Below are 24,763 nucleotides of genomic sequence, written 5' to 3' on the forward strand. Positions count from 1 at the left end.
CCGTGTCGCTGTTGTCCCGTCCCGCTGTTGTCCGTGTCGCCGATGGCGGAACAGCCCCCGTACGTTGCTAACGCTATGTTGCTGCCTGTGTTCCCTGCCAGCGTCGGAAAACACCTCAGGTGCTACCTGCCGATCATCTCCAGCCGATCACCGTCCCTGTGGAACCGTTCTTTCGAGTTGGATTAGACCTCCTCGGTCCCTTTACCACGTCATCCTCTGAGAACAAGTAGGTAGCCGTCGCAACTGATTACGCCACCCGATACGCTATCACGCGGGCTCTCCCTACCAGTTGCACCACTGACGTCGCGGACTTTCTCTTGCGTGACATTATCTTGCTTCATGGCGCCCCGCGACAGCTGCTTACTGACGTGGTCGTAAATTCCTCTCGAAAGTTATCGCCGACACTGTACGTTCTTGCTCCATTCAACACAAGCTGACTACCTCATACCATCCTCAAACCAATGGCCTGACAGAGCGGTTAAACCGCACTCTTAACGATATGCTGTCCAAGTACGTTTCCAAGGATCACCACGACTGGGACATTGCCCTTCTTTACGTCACATTTGCATATAATTCTTCCCGGCATGGCACCGTCGGATTTTCTCCATTTTATCTACAAGTACGGTCGCGAACCGACATTGCCCCTTGACACGGCACTTCCTCCTGCTGCGATCTCAACAAGCGAGTATGCGCGCGACGCCACCGCCCTAACCGACCATGTACGCCAGCTTGCCCGTACTCGACTGACGGCCTCGCAAACCACTCAGCAGCGTCAGTACAACGCCTGCCACTGTGACGTACAGTTTTTGCCTGGTGCGCTCGTGCTCCTGTGGTCGCCCTCTCGTCACGTCGGACTTTCTGAGAAACTCCTTTCGCGATACACAGTGCCCTACCGCGTGCTCCGCCAGGTGTCGCCTGTGACGTACGAAATTGCTCCTGAGCGTTCAACCTCGTCCTCTACTCTGGCATCTAGTGATGTTGTGCACGTCAGTAGGGTCAACGCCTACTACAGTGCTTCCGAATCCGGCGTTTATTCGCTCCAGGACGGCGCTTTTGCCGCCGGGGGTGGTGCTACGGAACAATATTTGTGATGGCAAAAAGGCGAGCAGGGTGAAGACGACGACGACGCTCAGAGGCTAGCGCGGGCTGTTGCCTCTTAGCCAAGTGCGGCGTATTTCCTTGTAAATATACTTGTATATAGCTTTTCGTCAGCGTTTTCCTACGTAACAATATTATTGTATCAATAACACATGCTGCAAACGCAAGGAATTCCAGCAGGGAAAAAAATGAAACCTGAACTAATTTTTCATGCTTCAATAATAATTTATTATACGTCTTTATTATCACAGATGGGGCTTTTTACAAATGTACTCAGTAGCAAAATTGTCAGTTCAGAAACCGCAAGGAAATAATGTACAATATTTATCTCGCATGCAACAAACATTGCTCCAAAGGTGCTACCACTACTTTTGGACTTACATATGGTAGTTTAAAGAAGACAGAAAGTATCTTCTAATAAACCTATTTTCTATGTGTAAATATTGGAAATATTATGTACAAAGCTTGAAAATTAATATGTCATTCTTTCAGACTGTCACATTAAGTTCCGCGTGCATAACTACATGTTATGTAACTGGCAAAATCCATGCCTTTATTTTATTTGAGGATCTGGCACACCTTCACAAGTTACCACACACAGCCAGAAGATAGCATTGCCTTCTTTTCTAGATATTCAGATTCACCTAATTGCTTTTACTTCTGCAAGCTACATCAGCAGTTAAACCCATTTGCCGAAGGATAAATTTCCTCGACTCCACTTCACATCGCTGCAAAGCTGAAACTGGCTTCACATAGAGCTGTTTTCTCGGTAGATTTTATGCTTTAAGAAAGCTGCACAGACGAAAACGGAACATCAGCGCTTTTCTTAACGCTAAAATTAACATGTCCTTAGGTAGCACATATTGAAATGTCCAAAGAAATAACAAACCGTCTCAAGGCCTCAATTTTGCAGCACATGAAACATGGACGACAGGAATATACGCTCAATACGCTCATGTACTCAAACTTTGGTGATGAAATGCCAACTGGCCCAAGGATCAAATTTGGAGTGTCAACATAACAGGTGATTAAAAATTTTGTACCCAAATTCTTGTATTATTCTACAGCTTCTCACTTTTATACTTCCCCCAAAATCACAAAGTTCAATTTTCCCTGTCATACTACGAACAATTGGTCGGTAGTGATAAGCAGGCCGTCAGATGTTATCACCTTACGCCACAGGATCTGTAACTTGTGCAAGTACCATTGGCCTAAAACCTGCGTTCTCCTCTCCTGTTTACATTTTATAGGTTCTTAAAGGCACTGTAAATATCTAAAATGAATTACTCCCGCCGCTAGGCACACATTCCGAGCTGCAGTACAATAGCTGATTAGCTATATATTAGCTGAAATTCGTTGCTTTCTATTTGCTTTCTACATTAGGGCACATGTCGCAGTCAAGAGATTAAAACGCGTCGGTATTGAGGACATGTATAATTAGTACTCGTAGCAATAATCACCTTAGACTTAGGTGACATTTGTCCCAGGAATTTGCCTACGAAGTACGCTGGCATACCACATAAGTTCGTCCAAATTGCACAAAGCTGGCTTTCTGGGAAAATAAACAACAAACCAATGTATTTCATCATTCAGCTTGTGGTCCAAGGAATCCGAAGTGATGCTAGCTACACGGTATGCCTACTAAATCTATGAGTATTGAGCATTAGTTTGCTCCACTTTCACGTGCTCAACATGTGCCCCAAATAGCAATCCAAAAGTTGATTCAATTAACTTTGTGTAAGTTGACCAAGCGAACATCGCAATTTCCACACAAGTTATGTTCACGCTGCCATGCAGTCTGGCTAACGTAGCGTAACTGTTCCATCTTGGAGAAGGGAATTGTCAAATTCAAGTCGTAAAAATTCGGCCAGCAAGGGTTACATGTGCCTGAAAATAATTACACAAGGTGTTTTGCATGTCGCCCTCATCCAAATGCTGCTGCCGCAGGGTGCGTAACGAGCCCGTGACCTTACACTCAGGAGCGGAACTCCATAGTCACTTCCCCGTCACGGTTGGTCGCAGGCGTATTTCCATCAATCTGTAAGTCTTGAAGATAAGACCACTTATGACTATTACAACGTGGCACGGTTGGTCTACTGGTCACCGCACTGTTCTACTTCACGAACTGGGCCACTGCCCGAAACAGCGTGAAAAAGACGTCCAACACTTCGTCCGGGAACAGCTTGACGAACAGCAGGTAGAACTTGTCTGGCAGAGTCATGGACCGATAGCAAGGCCGGGGCCTGCTGTCCATGACGGCAAAACTCATCTGGTCCACAACTTCCATGGGATTATCGCGCGTCAGTATGTCGAACATGCCGCCCAAAAACTTCGCCCAACGGCCCACGCTGTCCTCCGGAATTAGACTTCGGGCCTCCTCGGGGAGGAGCTTCAGGTCCGCCTCGACGTACTTCGGGCAGGCGATGTTCTCGAGCATGTTTGTCCTGTGACAAGGCACAATAACACGTGCATATCATTATGGAAATTCTTGTACAAGGTGACGACAATACTGAATAAGCGTATCGATGTTATGCAGGGGGTCTTTCATCCGATAAGAAGAAAGTCATTATGATATGTGATTCTACCAGCCATTTGAGATATTTTTGTTACATCTTAGCTGCCCGGCCCTTCGTCTTCTTCTGAACTTATCTACTTGTTCTCTGTTACACACTGTGTGTGCGTGTGTGTTTTGCCGATGCTTAATTTCTTTCTTTCCCACTCACCTAGCACCTGCTGCAATTTTTCTGCTTTCAACTCAAAATGCATGTATATATGATCTGATGCTCTTCAGAGATAGCTGAGTGAAGGGTATGCTTATTTCTTAACGTAGCAGAATAGACACGACCAACATTCTCGCACACATAAGTCAAAATGGAACGCAATGTGCAGCACGAGCGAGAACACACAGAAAGATAGAAGCACAAATACGAACAAGCACAAGGGCTTTGACATGCGAGTGTGCATTGCTCTACAAATTCACGAACAGCTTTGTGACTTTGTAAACTCATCATTTTCAACAAAGTACTCTGCCATAAATAATTAAGAAATCATTATTAAAATTGCCTGACGACAGGATCAGAGCAAAGAACCTCTAGCACAGAAACCCGACATTTAAACCATTACGCCCCGGACACGTGTACCGACTATAGCCATAGAACGCCCTTATGAATTTATCTCAGGCAAGTCACCACGTTGAGAGGCTTGGTGCCTTTCAATTTGGCCAGCTCGACAGGTTGAACTGCAGCAATTAGTAATGGTTGTGTGTGTTCGCGGATAATTTTACACTTAGAAAAGTATCGATTCCTATGAAATATAGGACAGTGAAACCAGATAAAGCGTAATAACCATAATCGCAAAAAACGTCTGAAGCCACAAGCTCGAAGATCAGACAAACGCGTGTATTCCGATCATTCCCGTGGTGGCTGAACGATCACTGCGCCAGAGTTCCCTCTAGCAATTATTGCAGGACACTGTATGCCCTACCCCACTTTGATCTGCCTATGTGGCCTGGATAAGATGGCCCCACAAAGAAATGAAGATCTAGCTGTTGTACATATATATACAAACTTCATTTGACAAGAAAAGATTTTAAGCAGGGATGGACGGAGTCCCTCAGTACAGCGCCCCACTGGCCTCTGCCGCCTGCCTGACCTGGCTAATTAAGGACTTTTGTGCTGCCAAGTCGGAACGGGCGAGCTATGCCTCCCACTGCTCCACTGCGTTATTGCTATTTGGCTTATGAGGGCACTTAGTGCACTCCAAAGTTACATGTATTAGGGTGGGTATGCCACTGCATTAAGGGCAGTTGGCCCTTTTGCGGATGGGATACATGACGTTTAGCATGTTTAGATAGGGGAATAGGTCTGTACTTTGTGTCAATCGGTGGCCCCTTCCCTGCTAAGTTGTTGGTGAAGCGGTGGGCATTTCCTGCGGAACCTGCGCTGATGAGCAAATATGTCTTTGGCGTTTAAATTGACGGGATCCCTCTAGCTTCTGTAAGAAATCGAACCCAGGGTGGCAGCGTGGTAAGCCAGTACCTGTACTCGGCACCACGCCAACTTTTTTTTTGCTATTATTGGTGGTCACCAACCAGCAAACGTCAACCAAGTTATCGCCACGTGAATGGTTTCACGCCAACACTTAAGAAGGCGCATGGAATACAGGTGCCGGTGCCAGTAAACGAAAGAACGCCATCGCTGTCGTGCTATCACAATATTGACGCGCGTGCGTAGCCTGTGCGTGGAGGGATAGAAGGTCACCGGAGATGCGCAGTGCCTTTGTCCGCAAAAGCGACGAAGCCAAACGGGCGCATGATCAAGCTCCGCGCAATCGGCTGTGGTGGAAGCTGAACAAAATATATGTGCATTGCGAATGGGGAACTCTCACATAATGCTGATAATAATTGTAGACAGGTTCTGCGAGAAATTTTAGCCGTATCATATGTCACGGGCCATTACGGCCTCAATTTCTCAGCGTAAACTGACTTTTTACGACTGAATGCGAAACCATCATGAGCTTGCTATTTAATACGCAATTATTACAGGGTTTTCATTCTCATTTGCCGTAAACAGGTAGACAATACACTATGGATCTCTGAAGCAGTCACTCGACAGCTTTCGGTCGTCGATAAACCGGAGAGATATTGGTCTCGCCACGTTACTCCTCTGCGTCAAACCATCGCTCGAAGTATCGTGGGTTTCGAAGCAGCTGAACAACAAAAAAGTTGCGAGCCCAATACCATGGCAAGCAGATTGCATATGGCGACACGCCTATTCTTAAGACGTAGTAAGATGTTCAGGAAAGCCAACTCTGGTGCTCAACAATGCGCCTTAACGATGCAGCGAACCCCCTCGCCCTCAGCGAGTGCCGAACGCCATCGTGCTCAACCATCTAAACAGGGCTTCGCTAGTGCGTATCCCCTCCTTGCCTTCAGACTCCTAGCACAAATACGTGGAGCCACGTGGCGTCGTGATTTGATAATAAACCCCAATAGCTTGGCAAGCTGTTATTACGCGGCCGAAGGGGGTGCATTGCAGAGCACAAGCCAACGACAAAAAAAATGACAAAGTTCCATGTCAGTCTGATTGCAAAAACGCTCTTTGCATTGCTTGATAAGTGTTGCAAACTTAAATCGATTGCTTTCAGTTTATATCCAATTATTTCGGGTGGCTGTCTTGCTACGCAGTTGTCACACTACGCTTTATTATTTGTCATGGATTGAGTCTTGTGCTAGCACATGTTCGTTTTCCTGCGATTTGTTGAACTCAAATGCGATTTTTCGTCGCGCACTTAATGGTTTTAGGTTGTTAAGCTCGTTCCGAATGGGGGATCCAAGAAGTCAGCAACCGTTTCACTCCCGGATGACCGTGCGATTATGGTAAACAAAAATTTTCTCGGCGGGTCACCTACGATTCAAAGGTTGTTCAATGAGTGGAGCAAGAGTGTTCCTAAGAACTGGTCCTGTGTTACTAACGGCCTTACTGCGAAGCGGAATGTAGATGATGGTAAAGCTTCCGGTCGTAGCACTTTTGTAGGCCCATTTCCTTCTTTTTTAATGCTGTTCCCGGCCATGTTACTCATTCGCACTTTTTTTCAAATATCATTATTCCGTCATACGCATGCACAAAATCTAGCAAGAACCTAGACGTACCTGATGCTTCGTTTGTAATTTATAGCTGAACAGCTGCTGGCATATATATAGCGAGGGCTTCACGCGAATAGTTGGCAAGGTTCTGAAAAGGAACCAGGTTGCGCTGCAAACGCATTCAAATTCACTTATAGCAGTTGTCCAGCGAGAACATTTCTCAAGGGTGACCGTTGCAAGCAAACGTCAACACCTGAGCGCCGGCAACATGAACTGAAGCAGACGAAAAAGATTTATGCACACTGATATGACGGCAAACGGCACACAGTGCAAGCGTTTGTAGCGGCAGCTGAAGCAGACGACCTACGGGGCGGACTCGGCGACTACGGTTGGCCACCGCGAAGCAAACGCACCAACTGTAGCGGTTGGCACGGAACAACGCCCAGTGTCGCCATCTGTACGACAAGTGGCAAAACTGCTTCCGCGCCGCATCAAAAAGGGAGCGCTGTCACCAAATAAGTGGGTTCTCCTGCTTACCTTACGTCGTGATACCTAAAGTCATGCGATACATATTGTAAACATCAGGTGTACGCACCGCTAAAATGCACTTCTGCTATCACAGTGCACGAAAATGAACTAGCGCTCCGCTATATTGTATTTGCCCTCAACAAACGAGCGGACGAGCGTTCTAATCACGGACTCACCTGTACGCTGTCGGTTCTACGGCTGCAACGTCCACGCCTTCGTCTTCACATTCCCTTCGGAGGCCGTCCACTAGCGACAGCATGGCGTGCTTGCTCATACAATACACAGTCATCCCTGGTATGGTTGCTCGGCCTGCGGTGCGACAAGAAAACCACGAGCAAACACAGGCGAGCGTGAAAATAGGGTCATCGTGCACAGCACCCAATGTCTAAGTAGATGTACATACACAGATGGGTCATCACATATTCCACGCGGTTAACTTGGTGATTTGAAAACGTCTGCAGGTTCCTCAGGCTGCATTAGGAGCAGCTTTTATGTGCAATCCTTTTATGTGCATTCGAGTCAGTTCGACGTAGCAAACAAACCATTGAGTTTGATTAGGTTACCAGAGTGTGGCGCTAGTGTCTACAGGAACTGTAATTACAGCAGTTCAGCCAGCAAGGGAATGATGGGTAGTACATAGATTTGCCTAAACTTCGTCATTCTTGCTTTAAATGGCTTCGTGACTTTGAAAAGGGATAATTTTTAAGCAGGTACTGTGTTATAAATAATTAAATAAACATTATTAGACTTGCCCTACGGTAGGATTTAAACATAGGACCTCCAGCACAAAAGCTCGATATTGAAACCAATACGCCACGGACCCATGGACAAGCGCAACCACTGCAATTACCAGCGATAATGCGTGCTTCCGGAGTCTTACTACTCTCTGCATTAAAAAAGTATAAAATGCTTTGCAATTTAGGCCAATTTAAAGCGTAATCAACGAATCCACAATCATGTCTGAAGCCCCAAGCACGTAGATCAGACACATCCATCATTTGCATGGTGGCAGAACATTCGCCTCGCCAGAGTTCCCTCTAGTAATTGTAAGAAATTCTATGAAAAAAACCACCTTCATTCAATCTATGAATTTTAGGATGCTGGCAACCTTCGCCGTCGACATTTTCTAAGCATTTGATGGCTAATAAGGCGCCAGAAACGACACGAGAAATTAGAAAACGAATAAGCACACACACACAGTAGTGAATAATTAGTAGCGATGCGCTTCGATTGATTATCAATGTTGTTGGTGCGACAAGGCACTCGTTAAAATGTGGCATAAGTGCACAGCCACATAGCAGCAAGCAATTGAAGAAAACTGCACAATATACGAAAATAATCAATCTGACATCAAGGGAGGCATTGATCACTCAATCACTCTGACATCTAGGGAGGCATTGACCCCCTTGGCATTGAAGACATGAATGCTGACCAAACGAACAAGCCCTACATACTTGAAGATACATATAAGCGAGCGGATCAAGATGCAGACGATCAAAGAAACGAGAACCCGAATGCAGTGAACAGCAAAAAAAAATATCAAGAGAGTACTTGTCACTAAAGGTTCTGATGACCTTAGCTTTTCAGAAAATGATTTCTGAAAACTGTGCACCTGTAGTATGCATACTACTATGTGTAGCATATCTACCGCATAAACTACTATACTTTTTCGTTGCTTTTACTAGCTACCTTTGAACCTATGTTATCAATTTCTCCAATTTATCTCCTTGGATCTGTAATATATCTGCAGTATGAAATAAGAAGATAACATATTGACCCTGCTTCACTCACAAAGACCGCTGGTGACGAAGACTAGACGACCTTTTGACTTCTTCAGCAAAGGCAAGAACGCCTTGGCTACTCGCACATGCCCGAAGACGTTGACCTCGAAGATTTGTTTGATCCTCTCCATGGAATTCCATTCGACGGGCCCAACAGCAGTTATTCCAGCGTTGGCAAGCACTGCCCAAAGCACTGCAAGTGAACGGAGCAAATAGATAAGCAAACCAACAAAACAGCAGACCAACCCCACGCAACAAATAAGTTTTCTGTCTCTTTTTCTTTTTCACTACTCTTCCAATTTTTTTTACACTCTTTCTCTCAGCCACTCAACGGGTGGCATTGGTAGCGCGTGCGTAGTGATGAAAAACATGTGTAGCATACGTGATTAACTCATGCAGACTATGTGACTATTTGTCACCGCGCCGTTTCTAAGGAGATACCAAAACATCATCATCATCTTGGGGAAAAGTGGGTTAGAAAGAGGCTTGAGCGCGCAAAACCGACAGAGTTCATAGCTCTATTTTTTCCTCACTTCAGCTAACTGTAAGAATAGGTTTGTCCAAGCGGTAACACGCAGACAAATTGTCCTTTGGTGATCGCATCGTTTCAGTGTAGCATAACACATAGAGTGACATATGGCAACCCCAGTTCTTTAGTCTCTACAATTCCACTACTAAATGTATGCTGTATACTAGGCTCTTTCGTTATCTACGATGTTAATTTCTACCACGCACTTGTGACGCGGCTGGGACTTTAATCCACTTGAAATAATTGCAAGGCTATGCAGTGTACGCAAGTCTATGCATTCTCAGTGTCCTTGTCTTCCAATTGGCGAGAGCCTTACTGAAGGTTAAGGGGACTCAACTGAGAAATTCTTCACAGTTAGACTCGGGTAGCAAAGCGCTTGTGAACCTTACTTCTGGCAAGTGGTCCACAGTGGGCGAACAAAGAATGTGCTAAAGCCAACATTTCTACAAGAGGCCTCGTCTTTCTCGGCACAACAGCTGCTGCCCTGAGGAAGAAAAGTTTTCTCGCCGAACCGTTGTCTACAGCGGCATCGGTAATAGTTGGCAAATAACTACAATGGCACTGATAACTATTAACTGATAAGGGACGACCACTTTGCCAAATCACCTCACCATTTGATCCAAGGTCTGTCCTAACTGCCTCGAGTGCCTTCTCCACCTGTTCGTCCTTGGTGATGTCCAGCTGAAGAACGCGAACGTTTGCCCTTTTGGCGAGATCTTGGGCGCCATCACTGGAGGCATTCAGGCAGCCGGCGAACACGGTGAAGCCGACGTCGGCAAGGCGTTTTGCTGCATGGTGGCCGAAGCCTGTGTCGCAGCCTGAAACAGAGATTCATTCATTCAGTCATTCAGTAATCGAGTGGATTAGCTAGCCGATCATTGCTTGGTCAATAGTATATTCGCTTATTCATTTATCTAAATTTGTTATCATTAAGCTTACTCATTCGTTCAAATATTGATTTATTTATATTATTTAAGTTTCTGTTTGCGGTATCCGTTCAATCGATTACGTGCGTTTCGCAATTATTGTAACTCCTTTCATTTTTGTAAGTAGACAACAACGCAATATCATGAAGTTTGTGCATACCCTTTTATTTCATCTGTAAATAAGTTACAGAGGAGCGTTACATTTAGTCTTCGTCATACTAACAAAGGTTTTAGTTTACTCTCTACACATTTGCCAGCTCATTCTCATATATTTCGGCGGAAAGTATTTAAGTAAATCTGAGTTCCTCGGTTCCATTCACACTTCCTGCGCTGTATACTAATGCGCCCGAATGTAGAGAACCGTTACAGCGTTATATTCGTTAGCTTAAGTTTCTTCACTATCCCCTACGTCAGTTTTGCTATGTTAGTTCTCTCAAAATACCTGCTTTCATTCTTGACTCTTTCTTGTACAATCCTTATCTTACTCAAGATTGAACCTCTGCTAACTTGTCAGCGGACTCAGGTGAACACCGATCCAAGATTTTCTCCATAACATCGGGAGGTCGAACAGGCGGAACCCGTACCGCTTCAATGACAGCTAGTTTCACTGTTTCACCTTGTGCCTAGCCACTCCGGCTTTCTTCGAGTCAGGCCAGCTTATCTTTATATCTGGATTGCCTAACCTAACCAGGCTGCACGTTTGTTCACAGCACAGACAGTCCTTCGCATAACTCTGTGTTCGCACTCTGACTTTCAATTTGCGATTTGCAATGCCGAGATAACCTGTTTCTGGGCGCTCACATTGACTCGCAAAGGTCTTATCAAGGTCCTTTATCCGACGGTAATCCGAGTACCTTAGACAGGTCCTCGATTGCTTGTGCCGAACGCTGGCCTATGATCTCTGGAGGCGCATCGACGCACGAAATCCTGTGGAAAGTTCGCCGACAAGTCTTGATCTTTTATAACAAGCTGCACGAACGGCCTTCTGAATACCGTACCATTCACTACAGCCTGTCGAGATTACTGACGCTCACAAGGGCAAAATAAGTTGCTTACTTTGTCTGGCTTTTCTTTTTTTTTCTCACTAGAAGGTGCTGCCTACAGAACTGTTACTTATATTTCTGGTTCGGAAATAGCGTCGGATGATCCATGCTTTTTTTGCTTTCAATGTTCCTCAATTTTTGTCAGAAGAATTTCAGACGCGAAATTCAACACCTCCGCTCAGCAGTTATTCTCTATTTCTTTTTTATACGTTAGTTTCAATAACAATAATTAATTAGTTCCTTTATGTAAGAACACGTCTGTGTTACAAGGGTGTTTCAATATTAAATAGTAGAGCCAAGGCTTTCGCTAAGCTCTACTTGGGTATAGTGATCACGCCCTACTGAGCAATTTAAAAGAAACTGCAACGGGATGTACAACTTTACTCCATAAAACCAATTTTCCTGAGGCAATCTTCCAACTCCAGCGCCAACGATGGAAACTACTGTATAAGTCATACACTTGATTTTTTTTTTGTTATTTCAAGCACGTCATCAGCAACACGCTGTTTAGGTATAAAGAGCGTTCTGGCAACATATCCTTTTTTGAAGGAGTCACTGCTTATGTCATATTTAATTCCCGCTCTTCGGAGTCCACATGCTCAAATATGCTGCAAGTTAATCCCGTTTGAACACAAACGGAGTAAATGAACACCGTTAGAGTGTGATTATGCCACATAGGAGAGTACATAAGGAAAACTGTCATACTCTTGCGTGCATCGTCTTGATCGGATGAAGAAAATGATGATAAAGATAGGACAAGCCGTTACTCGTACAAACGTGGCTGCCACTACTCCCTTGGGGTGTTGCGTCTGTGAAGCCGTGCATTCACTGCTTAATTTTTCTGTGCTGCGCTTAACTTTTCCAATTTCACACTCGCGAAAGGAAAAAAATTGTCGTCCGCCCCACTGTAGCAAGAAGCTACAGAGAAAACACATGCTGGTTTGGCAAAAAAGAAGGCTTCGCCACTGAAGAAACGTACTGAATTTTTTTTCTTGAACTGCGAAGCTTCATGTCGGAAAAACACCACATTGATCTTTTTTTCCTTAGCTTCCTGCAACAGTAGGGTGGATGGAAATTTTTCCTTTTCGTTAACTTTTCTCAACCTTCCAGGCTTCCACTGAGCTGGCTGGCCAAACTAACACTCGGCCTGTAAGAATGGCAGTGGCTGGAACCCGTTGAGTGCTTTTTTAGCTCAGCGCGAGATTGAAAGGCAGCAGCTTCTTTTCTAGTGAGTTTAGGTACGGGTCCGATATAGCACGATATTACTTTCTCGCCGCGGTAACCGTATCGTCAAACAAAGCCCTCGTAGAACTCGGCGCAAGTCGTTCTTGCAAGGGCAAGGCGTGAGGTTCCTTGGAATGAAGGCGCAAGCAAAAACACCGTCAAAGGCAGCACCTTCGTGGGCAATGGCTCAACACTGCGTACCGTTCAATATATATAATAATAATAATATTTGGGGTTTTACGTGCCAAAACCACTTTCTGATTATGAGGCACGCCGTAGTGGAGGACTCCGGAAATTTCGACCACCTGGGGTTCTTTAACGTGCACCTAAATCTAAGCACACGGGTGTTTTCGCATTTCGCCCCCATCGAAATGCGGCCGCCGTGGCCGGGATTCGATCCCGCGACCTCGTGCTCAGCAGCCCAACACCATAGCCACTGAGCAACCGCGGCGGGTCGTTCAATATATATATATATATATATATATATATATATATATATATATATATATATATATATAGAGAGAGAGAGAGAGAGAGAGAGAAAGAGAAAGAAAGAGAGAGAGAGAGAGACAGGGGGTAAGGCGTGGCCGTATACTCCTGCCCATTTCGTCCTCGGGCCGATTTTTCCATTTTCCTGTAACACAACACTGCAAGCCGTAGTGTATGATGCGGTACGCGGTCCCACGCGGCATGATCGTCGTCGTCCCCTAAGGCTGGGCGCCCGCGGGGCCGACGACCAAAGCTCCTTGACGAAGTTGCCCGCGAAAGGGGGACGTCGAACGGCAAGGTTCCGTCTTAAACGCGCGCGCTCGCCGGTCTTCCGCTGATGCTATCGCGTCCGTGCCGCCGGCGCCGCGGTGAAAGCGGATGGACGTGATAACGCATTAGAATTTTCTCGCCCAGAAAAAAGGCAGAGCGAGTGATCGACGCGCTGCTTTGCTAGCTCCTTTCTCTTTCAAGCTCAGATGGTGGCATGCAGTGGTGGCTCGCTCACGTACGAGGAAGTGTCAGGCTTGACATCAATAAAAAAAAAACGAACGCTAAGAGAACTCGATAATCGATTTCAGATATCGAGCAAATTTTGAGCTTTTCATTTTGCGGGAGCGTCCATGAAGCGACTGTCTCTATAGTATATTATTGATTGATTGACTTATTGATTCGTTCATTCATTGCTACAAATAAAAGCAGCTGCTGGCTAGCGATTGTGCGAAGCGCCATGGTATTTTCCAGAGATCGCCCAAGGCTTGGCATCCCAGTGTTTGCGCAATGCGCCCACACTGTAACGCGGTCACGGAAACTAGAACGTTGAGGCTGAACCGTGTGGTGCTGTAGCCTTCTATCAGAACCTTATACCACAAACTAGAAGACGTTTGCAAGAATGTGTGAGAACTTTGGGTGTCTCCGCTTCTTTCTCTCCCTCTTTCTCTCTTCCGCTTTAAAGCCATTTCTTTATGAATTTGAAAGGAAGCGCCATCTCGTGGTTGGTCATGATATGAGAATCAATTTCGCAGTGTGTGTCGCCACCAAAGCGGGGCGCCACTGTCGCTGTCGTAGTGGAGTGGAGACTGGTTGCGCAACTTGAGATAACAATGAAGCCTTGTTGGGGGAAAATGCGGCCCTCTCATCAGCCTCAGCAGGGCTTGGACGGGGCCCATAGAATCCTTTCCCCGCTAATTTGCTTGTGTGCGCTACATGTCTTCCGGTATGGGCCTCGAGCTCCACAACTGGAAAAGCTGGCGCCACCGTCGGCCTGACGTGCTATTAGGGATCACGTGGACATAGCGGCCGCGTCGGCTGCTGCGGGAGCACCGAAGCGAGCTGAAAACGAGTTTAAATTCCCTTGTACGCTGCGGTCCTCATTTAGTGGCAAGATTTTCCCACTTCGAGTGTCTCCTTTACAATGCTTGAAAGCACTACAATAGCTAGGTAGTGGCTGCCTTTGAAGGCGCGCAACATGGTAGGCTGCTGCTCGGTGCCGCAATGCCGGACGTACGCAACGGAGCCCGGTGTCAGCCTTATTCACACGTAGCCGCAGGACAAGAAGATGCGTAAAGCTTGGCTTGCGAAACATAAAACCGGCAAACAGTCATCGGCTACAACTCATGTATGCAGCAAGCACAGACGCGAGGACGATTTCTGCTACGGCGCCGGGTCTGCGATGTTCGGAAAACGCGCACTGAGACGCTCGCCCGAGTCCGCTGCCCGACTAATGTCATGACGGTTTGGTCTATGAACTTGTCGATGCTATAGCTACTGGCAAGTTCACTGGAGTGGAAAGGGAGCGGTAAGGAGCACATTTTAAGTAAGCATGACATATGGTCATGTTTGTGTTATGAATTAATGCATTGGATTACAAAATAAGAAGCGGCGGGAAATCGCACGCTAAGAATACCGATAAACATACAGTGCGAAGCAACTCGAGAAATAATATTGAAACGTCCAAGAATTTAGAAGAAAAAAGAAGATTGAATCGTCGCGACGGCACATCACAGTCCCCGTAGGCGTCGAAGTCTCTACAATGAAACTATTTTTGAACAGCTCTGATAGCGCCCACGCATCAATGGTTGCTTGTATACTGTCAAATTATCATATTCTGCAGCCTAAAGCTCATGGCACGGAGCGAAAACGCGCACGCGGCGAAAGCGAAACAGTGCGCGGACAAGCATGCAGACGCGCAGTCGGTCGCTGCGGATCTGTTGGATCGCTGCATTGAGGCTTCATTCTATTATGCGCTATTTAGTTTTACAAACACTATAAGAACATATTTCACATAGTTTGCTCTCAGCGTTTGCCTACCTTTCAAGCAAGAAGCCGGTTTGGGAGGCTCCATCGCGGCGACCACGCGCAGTGGCGTTCACTGTACGTATTCGGTAAAGAGATAGCGTCTGTAAACGATTCTATGCTTTCAGTTTGCCCAAGATTATTATTTAGACAGTAAAAAACTTCTCTCGTTCCGAAAGTACTTACAGAAATGTCCGGGAGAGCTCGCGCGTGGTGTTTTCAGTGAGCGCTGACAGCAAAACCTATGAGGAGCGCGCCGCGTGATCCCTCATACTACGCATGCGAGGCGCTTCCGATAGATGGCGACTCCGTAACTCCTCGCCGCCAATTGCGGGCGCCTTTTCTGTGAATATCCGCATGGAAGAGGGAGGTTCGTAAAACAGAGCCTTTATCTTTCGAGCGCCCGGGACCCAGACTGATAGGTTGATCAGCCTTTGCTGGCGTTGCCGTGATGACGCAGTGCGATGTGACCTAGCATATTTGCCCGCGATTGACAGGGCTATTTTTCGGAGTATTACACCTCACACAGGAGCGTCCTTCGCCGCCATGGCGAGGGGGTCGAAACGTCCAAGTCAGACCCGAGTACAAGATAACAAGACACAGAAAAAAAGGAGCCTGGAGGAGCTATAAATGAACGCACGTGTAATTTCAGGCTAGCGCCAACATATGGACAACTAAGATTCATTGACCTTGCGCAGAGGCCTCACGTAAACGGACTTTTATCTTCTTATTCTTTTTGGTTGCGCCGTCAGAACTTTAGGACTGGCGATCAAAATTACGATAAATTCCATGAAAGTAAAATGCGAGCTCTTAAGCATCAAGAAAACGGTATTGTATACTGTATGAATGCAACTGAATTCTAACTAAGGTTATTTTCCGCAAAGCTTCCTGGAAGAGCTTACACGTAAAAAATTCGGAATCACTTGCTTGACAAAACTCATATTAATGTGCTACATTCAAAGAAAGTAAAAGATTTAAAGATTTAATTTCATTTTTGTTTGCAGTCAGTGCAAAGGTCTACTATACTATTAACTCTATATTCCATCGAAGACCTTGGTAATTCAAGTACATAAACGATCGATTAAATATTTTAATCAAAGAAATGATTGCGAGGGCCGCCGTAGTCGGGGACTCCAGACTAAGTGGATGCCCGATGTGCGGAGAAAGGACAGTGTTGCGTTTCGCCTGCGACACGTGGTTTTGCCGGCGCGACTGCGGCGGGGCGGCAGACATTTTGGCCCGATCGTCGTCGCCGCAACGCTCATCGCCAGGTGTTTCCAGGCGCGACTGCGGCGATGCGACCGCAAAGGATCACCCTCTCCTTCCAGTCATTGTGCCTGAACCAGGCGATGCGACAGCAGGGGCACCCTCTCCTTCCAGCCATTGTGCCCGAACCAGGCGATGCGAAAGCAGGGATCATCCTCTCATTACAGTCATTGTGCCCGACCGGCAGCGCTACGACAGTGTGCTACGACATTGTGCTACGACATTGTGCTACGACATTGTGCTACGGCAGCGCTACGACAGTGTGCGTCACCATTAGCCCATTGTACATTCACGTGCTCGTCTATTGAGGGGTTCCTTCTTGCCCTCAACTGCGAGAGTATAAAAACAGCTGCCCCCGGACGCCAAAAGGAGGGCTCCGATTTCTTCTGCTGAGTAAAGTGCTCTCCCGTCTCTCTACTTCGGTCAACCTGACCACCAACTCTTTGCGATGTTAAAATAAACAAGTTGTTTTGTTACCAGTCGACTCATGCTTTGCCGGGACCTTCGGATGCTTCCAGTTGTACCCCAGGCCGCCAGGCCAACGCTACCCTTGGGGCTTGCGACCCAGGTACAACCACGGGCGTCAGCGCCGAGATCCCAACAGATCGTACCAGCGGTGCGATCCAAACATCTGGTTGGCAGCGGTGAGATCGCCTCCGACTTCAAACATCTGTCTGCCAGCGGTGAGACCGCGACAACGGAGGCCAGCAGCGAAGAGATGCAGTTGACTGTATGCTGAGCAGCTCAACGACGATCCGGGAGCAGTGCAACGAGCCCTGTGTGACGACTGGTTGCCTGCAGCGGAACGACTGCGCGGAATTCCTGCCTGCGAGGTTTGGTGAGTGCGGGACTTTCTTCTTCTGAGCTTTGCCAGGCTTTTGTTAGTGTTAGAAACAGAGCTGGTAATTGTGGTTGTCGTTGCTGCCGGGTTAGTTTGCGGCAAGACAATAGTAAGCAGTAGAGAAAGCAGCATTCAGAGCAGCCATGGATTTGAAGTCGTTGCGCAAACCGAAATTGTTGGAGCTTGCAAGAGAGTTGGGTCTGGATGTCTCGGACAAACTCAGAAAACCAGAACTGCTAAAGGCTATTCTTGAGTTAGAGGCTGAGGATGACGAGCTGTCGGAATGCCTTGAGACTATTGAGGAGAGGTCAAAAAGACAGGAGCGCGAACTTAAAGAGCAAAAAGAGAAACAGGAGCGCGAACTTAAAGAGCAAAAAGAGAAACAGGAGCGCGAACTTAAAGAGCAGAAAGAAAAAGAAGAGCGCGAACACGCTTTGGAAATGAAGCGTCTCGAGGTAGAGATGGAACGCGCTCGTAATGGAAGTCAGGCACACGGTGCAGGAGAACGAGTATTGTTCAAAATGACTGACCTGATGCGGCCGTTTAAGCTTGGAGAGGACATTGGTTTGTTCCTGGTTAACTTCGAGCGAACGTGCGAGAAGCAGGGGTTCTCTCGGGAAACGTGGCCACAGCGCTTGCTCACTTTGTTACCCGGCGAGGCGGCCGACGTAGTCGCTCGCTTGGATAGAGAGGAGGCAGAGGATTTCGACAAAGTAAAATCGAGTCTGCTAAAAAAGTACCGGCTGTCTGCGGAGGCGTTCCGTCGGAAGTTTCGGGAAAATGAGAAAGGCAGAAGTGAGTCATATACAGAGTTTGCGTATAGGCTTATGTCGAACATGCAGGAGTGGCTCAAAGAAGAGAAAGCGTTTGGTGACCACGATAAAGTTCTGCAGTGCTTCGGGCTAGAACAGTTTTATAGTCGGTTACCGGAGAACGTGCGATACTGGGTCTTGGATAGGCCAGACGTTTGTACGGTGGCTAAAGCCGCTGAGCTAGCCGAGGAGTTTGTGACGCGTCGGGCTCGCGGAGCTAAGGACGGTCAAAAGGGTGAATTTGGCTCGAAGTTTGAGAGGCCGAGGTTCACGCCCATGAGATTAAAGGGGGACACGCGTAGTGAGGATGCGAGTGAAAGCAGTCCGACCAAACGTAAAGAGACGGCGGCAGCCAAACGCAGAAAGCGGTTCGAGATGAGGCGAGCGCGCTTGTGTTATACGTGCCAGAAGCCGGGTCACTTTTCGGCGCAGTGTCCGGAAACAACACCAAAAGTTGTGTTTTTTTCAATAGGCAGCACTGACGAGAACATGAAGCTTCTCGAGCCTTACATGCGAGACCTCCTCGTGAACGGGAAAGAGTGCCGAGTGCTTCGCGATTCCGCAGCTACGATGGATGTAGTTCACCCGTCTTATGTAGAACCCCATATGTTCACGGGGGAGTGCGCGTGGATCAAGCAAGCCGTGGAAGCTCATAGCGTGTGTCTGCCGGTAGCAAAAGTGCTTATTGAAGGACCTTTCGGAGCGCTTGAGACGGAGGCGGCAGTGTCATCTATGCTGCCACCCCAGTACCCGTACCTATTTTCAAACAGGTCCGATCACCTCCTGCGCGAGAAGGGGCTTTTGTTTGGTGAAGCTAGTGTTCAGGCCTTAACCAGATCGAAGGTTCGGGAGCTCGCTGCAAAGGCGGTAGTTGCGGGGCCGACGTTATCAAACAACGAAAAAGGGTCAGAGGCGCAGCAAGCTGATATTCAGAGCACGCCCGAACTGAATAAACTTGAGTCTGTAGCGTTGAAGGCGCCAGATACTGGAGAGGAAACGCCCGACACGGGAAAGTTAGAAGAGCTATCTACTGATTTGCTCATCGCGCCTACGTCAGACGGACTTGATAGGTTGCTAAAAGTCAGCCGGTCGGCTTTGATAGCCGAGCAAAAGAAGGATGGCAGCCTGGAAAACGTGCGCTGCAATGTCAAAGAAGGTATCGTCAGGAAAACTGCGCGTTTTGTGGAAAGAGGTGGAGTCCTGTACCGGAAGTATCTAGACCGCCGAGGAGTGGAGTTCGATCAGCTGATCGTGCCTCAATGCTATCGTCAGGATCTGTTGCGCTTGTCACACGGGGGTTCGTGGTCCGGACACCTAGGAGTTAAGAAAACTAAGGACCGTCTCTTGCAAGAGTACTATTGGCCAGGGTGTTTTCGGGACGCAGACCACTTCGTGAGGTCATGTGACACCTGTCAGCGGGTGGGCAAACCAGGGGACAAATCAAGGGCGCCGTTGAAATTGGTACCTATCATTGCGGAGCCTTTTAGACGGCTCGTTATTGATACAGTGGGACCTCTGCCGGTAACAGCCACGGGGTACAGACACATTTTGACTGTGATCTGCCCAGCGACAAAGTTCCCTGAAGCAGTGCCGCTTAAAGAACTCAGCTCAGTTGAGATAGTTAATGCACTACTGTCCATATTTGCGCGAGTTGGTTTCCCTGCGGAAATCCAATCAGATCAGGGCACAGTGTTTACTAGCGCTTTGACGACAACTTTTCTCGAAAGGTGTGGGGTAAAGCTGTTACACAGCTCAGTGTACCACCCACAGTCGAATTCCGTTGAGAAGCTCCACTCCGTCATGAAGCGCGTGTTGAGAGCATTGTGTTTTGAACATCGAACTGACTGGGAGCTGTGTCTGCCTGGGGTGATGTTTGCATTAAGGACCGCGCCGCATGCAGCTACGGGGTTTTCGCCAGCTGAACTGGTGTACGGTCGCTCGCTTCGATCTCCGCTTCGCATGCTTCGAGAATCGTGGGAAGGTAGGGGCGACGACCCAGTCGTGGTGGAGTACGTACTTAAGCTCCTCGAACGCTTAAGAAGGGCACAGGAGTTGTCAGGTGAAGCAATGACAAAGGCCCAGCAGAGGGCCAAGGTTTATTATGATCGGACAGCCAGGGCCCGTCGTTTTGAGGTGGGCGATGAGGTCATGATATTGCGCACATCGCTAAACAACAAACTAGACGTGCAGTGGGAGGGCCCAGCACGAATTGTTCAGAAACTGTCGGACGTTAACTACGTGGTAAGTCTGCCAGGAAAGCGGAAAGCACAGCAAGTTTACCACTGTAATCTGCTTAAACCTTATAGACAAAGGGAAGCAGTGGTGTGCATGATGGTAAACGTTCCTGAAGAGCTTCCGGTCGAGCTTCCGGGACTAGGCTCAGTGACGAACAGGGAAGACACCGGTCAAGTCATTAGTGACCTTATCAGTAAAGCACCGCTGTCGCCCGAGCAGAAAACCGAACTACACCAGCTATTACAAGAGTTTCAAGGTCTGTTCTCTGAGAGGCCTGGTAGGACTTCTGTACTTACTCATGATATAGAACTTACCTCCCCAGAGCCAGTACGATCCAAGGCGTATCGGGTGTCACCCCGCCAGAGCGATATTATGGAGGCTGAGGTAAAGAAAATGCTACAGCTCGGTGTTATTGAGGCAGGTGAGAGTGATTATACCTCCCCTTTGATTTTAGTTGAGGTACCGGGCAAGGAACCTCGTCCTTGCGTCGACTACCGCAGGCTTAATTCCATCACTAAGGATCAAATTTATCCGATCCCTAACATCGAGGAGCGCCTTGAGAAAGTTAGTAGCGCTCAGTTTATTTCCACCCTAGATCTTGTCAGGGGTTATTGGCAGGTTCCACTTACAGAAGAGGCTAGTAGGTATGCGGCGTTCATTTCACCAATGGGAACATTCCGTCCTAAAGTGTTGAGTTTTGGTTTGAAGAACGCGCCATACTGTTTTTCAAGCCTCATGGATAACGTGTTGCGGGGACAGCAAGAATTCGCTTTACCGTATCTAGACGACGTAGCGATATTCTCCGCATCCTGGTCTGAGCATATGACACACTTGCGGGCAGTGCTAACCCGCCTGCGCGAAGCGGGCTTGACAGTAAAGGCTCCTAAGTGCCAGTTAGCACAGGCCGAGGTTGTCTACCTCGGTCACGTGATTGGTCAGGGTCGTCGCCGCCCCTCTGAAATAAAAGTGGCCGCTGTGCGAGGCTTTCCGCAACCGCGCACAAAGACCGATATTCGGTCGTTCTTGGGTGTCGCCGGCTACTATCAGAGGTACATCCCTAGGTACTCTGATATCGCGGCTCCCCTGACGGATGCTCTAAGAAAGACAGAGCCTCAAACAGTCGTCTGGGACGAGACAAAGGAAAGAGCTTTTAGCGCCCTAAAGAGTGCCCTAACAAGCCAGCCTGTGCTACGATCGCCAGACTATACAACAGGGTTCATTGTTCAGTGCGATGCTAGTGAGCGAGGCATGGGCGTGGTACTGTGCCAACGGGAAAATGGAGAAGCAGAACACCCCGTCCTGTATGCTAGTCGTAAGCTGACCAGTCGTGAGCAGGCGTATAGCGCCACCGAGAAAGAGTGTGCGTGTCTCGTGTGGGCCGTTCAGAAATTGTCATGCTATCTAGCCGGCTCGAGGTTTATCATTGAGACGGATCACTGCCCTCTCCAATGGCTGCAGACCATCTCTCCCAAAAATGGCCGCCTCCTGCGCTGGAGCCTCGCTTTACAACAATATTCCTTTGAGGTGCGTTACAAAAAGGGGAGTCTCAACGGTAACGCCGATGGCTTAAGTCGAAGCCCCTAACGTAGGAATCAGCCTCAAAATTGTTGGTTACTGATGTTTTTCTTCCTGAGGCAGGATTTTTTTTAACATATTGCTTTTGTTTAGTGTTTCAAAGTGATGATATGCTTTCTAGTGCAATTTTCCAATTTGTGGACGCGTTCTGAGTGATGCTAGACTACTGTAAGGAACTAGGCAGTGGTATAAAAAGGGGAAAGAGCCTGGCAGGGCTTAGTGAGGGTTGTGCCGTGCTTGCTGACTGAGCGGTTGAGTTTCAGCGTAGTTCTAACGCTTGCCGGGAACGAGAACAAAAATGTGAACTCTCCCGAAGTCACTTTGCAGTGTCCCGTGCGAACCTGAACGAGAGAACGAGGCCTTCTCTGTGCGCTGCGCTCAAGAAACGTCGAGGGACGCCCGACTTCGGTTATGAGCATCATCGAGCGACATCCCTCCGGACAGCGGATGCAGTCCCCTGTCCATCGGGATCTCCTTTCCCCGGCGGGGCGGTCTGTTGCGTTTCGCCTGCGACACGTGGTTTTGCCGGCGCGACTGCGGCGGGGCGGCAGACATTTTGGCCCGATCGTCGTCGCCGCAACGCTCATCGCCAGGTGTTTCCAGGCGCGACTGCGGCGATGCGACCGCAAAGGATCACCCTCTCCTTCCAGTCATTGTGCCTGAACCAGGCGATGCGACAGCAGGGGCACCCTCTCCTTCCAGCCATTGTGCCCGAACCAGGCGATGCGAAAGCAGGGATCATCCTCTCATTACAGTCATTGTGCCCGACCGGCAGCGCTACGACAGTGTGCTACGACATTGTGCTACGACATTGTGCTACGACATTGTGCTACGGCAGCGCTACGACAGTGTGCGTCACCATTAGCCCATTGTACATTCACGTGCTCGTCTATTGAGGGGTTCCTTCTTGCCCTCAACTGCGAGAGTATAAAAACAGCTGCCCCCGGACGCCAAAAGGAGGGCTCCGATTTCTTCTGCTGAGTAAAGTGCTCTCCCGTCTCTCTACTTCGGTCAACCTGACCACCAACTCTTTGCGATGTTAAAATAAACAAGTTGTTTTGTTGTTACCAGTCGACTCATGCTTTGCCGGGACCTTCGGATGCTTCCAGTTGTACCCCAGGCCGCCAGGCCAACGCTACCCTTGGGGCTTGCGACCCAGGTACAACCACGGGCGTCAGCGCCGAGATCCCAACAGATCGTACCAGCGGTGCGATCCAAACAACAGAAAGGACAGTGTATGGCGAGAGTGTTAAGGTAAGGTACAGCATATTTGGCAAAACAATAGGACATCTCAAAAGCAAGAGGTGATGCGCCAGACTGACGTTTGAGATGAATTGCTGACAGTTTGTGAGTCTGGGTAATGCACATTCTTTGAAGCCTTTTGACGACACCTCGCGGCATTCCAAACAATCTTCATCAAGTGCTTTTCGTCGCCTGTTATGTCAAAATGGTATACATCAAATTAGCATCAACTTTCTCGGAACAAAACGGCAACGAATACGATTAAACCGCTTCCGTACAGTCTTGCAAGAATGTCGCTTTATTTCCAATGCGAATATTGCGTAAGAGCTTACGAGTTAATCTTGCAGATGATTTGTAAGCAACGCGCATTACACTGTACAGTGGGTTTCGCGAGGCTACAAGAGAATCTCAGTGCACTACATGACAACAACAACAACAACAAGAAAAAAGCTAACGCCAAGAGCCGCTCACCCGTCACCAACACCGCCTTGCCTCCAGTCTCGACGGATCTCCTCAGCGTCTTGTTCCACAAGAAGCATGCCAGCCAGTAGCTGGCCACAAGCGTCAGTATCCATGAGCCGAGGAAAACGGCCGCGTCGTTCAGCAGAGGCACTCGCACGCACAGCAGGTGCACGGGGAGTATCAGCGTAGCGGTCACGATAAGCGCAGACTGCATGCCGCTAGGCCTGGTCCTCGTCGCTTCCCTAGCACCACGAGAACTCTCGCTCTCACCGGTGTTCTGAAGTCGCAAGTGGCATCGACTCCTTCGCACCGCGGCGAACTGCTCCTTCACACCGGCGCGAAAGTCTTTCGCCGGGGTGACTTCGGCAGTTTTTGTCCATAGGAAACGTCAAGGTCGCCATTGCGAGAGTAGCAACCCCGAGCGAAGGTCCGCGAACGTGCGAGTAAGAAAGCAAGTTCGCAGTAGGCGAATGTGCATCGAACGGCGAGCGAAAACTTAAGGGGGGCGGGGAGGAGAGGAGGGTGCAGGAAGCGACCTTGGCCCTTCGACTACGCATACGCATAACGATTCGGCGAGAGCGAACGCCGGCAGCCAGACGGAGTGGAAGAGAACTGGCGTAACAGTGTATAGGTGAGAGGGTCTGTTGATCTATCGTGATGATATTGCTGTTCAAAAACACGCACGGTTAATCCGGTTTTCTTGCAGGAGGGGGCGAAGTGCGGGTTTTGAAACTAGATTGCAATTGGCTCTGGTCCCATTGTCTTCGTCACGTTATCCTCCTGTAAGGCAGAAAGAGGGCGTAAACGTTTGAACAGTGACGACAGCAACGAAAGAA

The 24,763-nt window shown here is 48.2% G+C and overlaps 1 protein-coding gene across 1 annotated transcript; it reads right to left on the reverse strand.

The window, feature by feature from the left end:
- Positions 1–2,569: 2,569 nt before the first annotated feature.
- On the reverse strand, positions 2,570–24,398 carry LOC142564901 (short-chain dehydrogenase/reductase family 9C member 7-like). The gene is made up of 5 exons (XM_075676102.1): positions 23,937–24,398; positions 10,132–10,338; positions 9,002–9,184; positions 7,387–7,519; positions 2,570–3,542 (listed from the first exon to the last, which is right to left on the reverse strand). Exons 1-5 carry the CDS (start codon positions 24,139–24,141, stop codon positions 3,212–3,214), a joined length of 1,059 nt encoding a protein of 352 aa, XP_075532217.1. The 5' UTR covers positions 24,142–24,398; the 3' UTR covers positions 2,570–3,211.
- Positions 24,399–24,763: the final 365 nt, after the last annotated feature.

This window comes from Dermacentor variabilis, chromosome 11, assembly GCF_050947875.1.
Source record: "Dermacentor variabilis isolate Ectoservices chromosome 11, ASM5094787v1, whole genome shotgun sequence".
NCBI classification, from domain to species: Eukaryota; Metazoa; Arthropoda; class Arachnida; order Ixodida; family Ixodidae; genus Dermacentor; species Dermacentor variabilis.

What these genes read in the sequence shown, in the direction of transcription:
- LOC142564901 (XM_075676102.1), bottom strand. Translation starts at nt 24,141, where the DNA reads ATGCAGTCTGCGCTTATCGTGACCGCTACGCTGATACTCCCCGTGCAC. An exon ending in CAAGGCGGTGTTGGTGACGG is followed by an intron (nt 10,339 to 23,936) that starts GTGAGCGGCTCT and finishes TCTCTGTTTCAG; the next exon opens with GCTGCGACACAGGCTTCGGC. An exon ending in GTAGAACCGACAGCGTACAG is followed by an intron (nt 3,543 to 7,386) that starts GTGAGTCCGTGA and finishes GCCTTGTCACAG; the next exon opens with GACAAACATGCTCGAGAACA.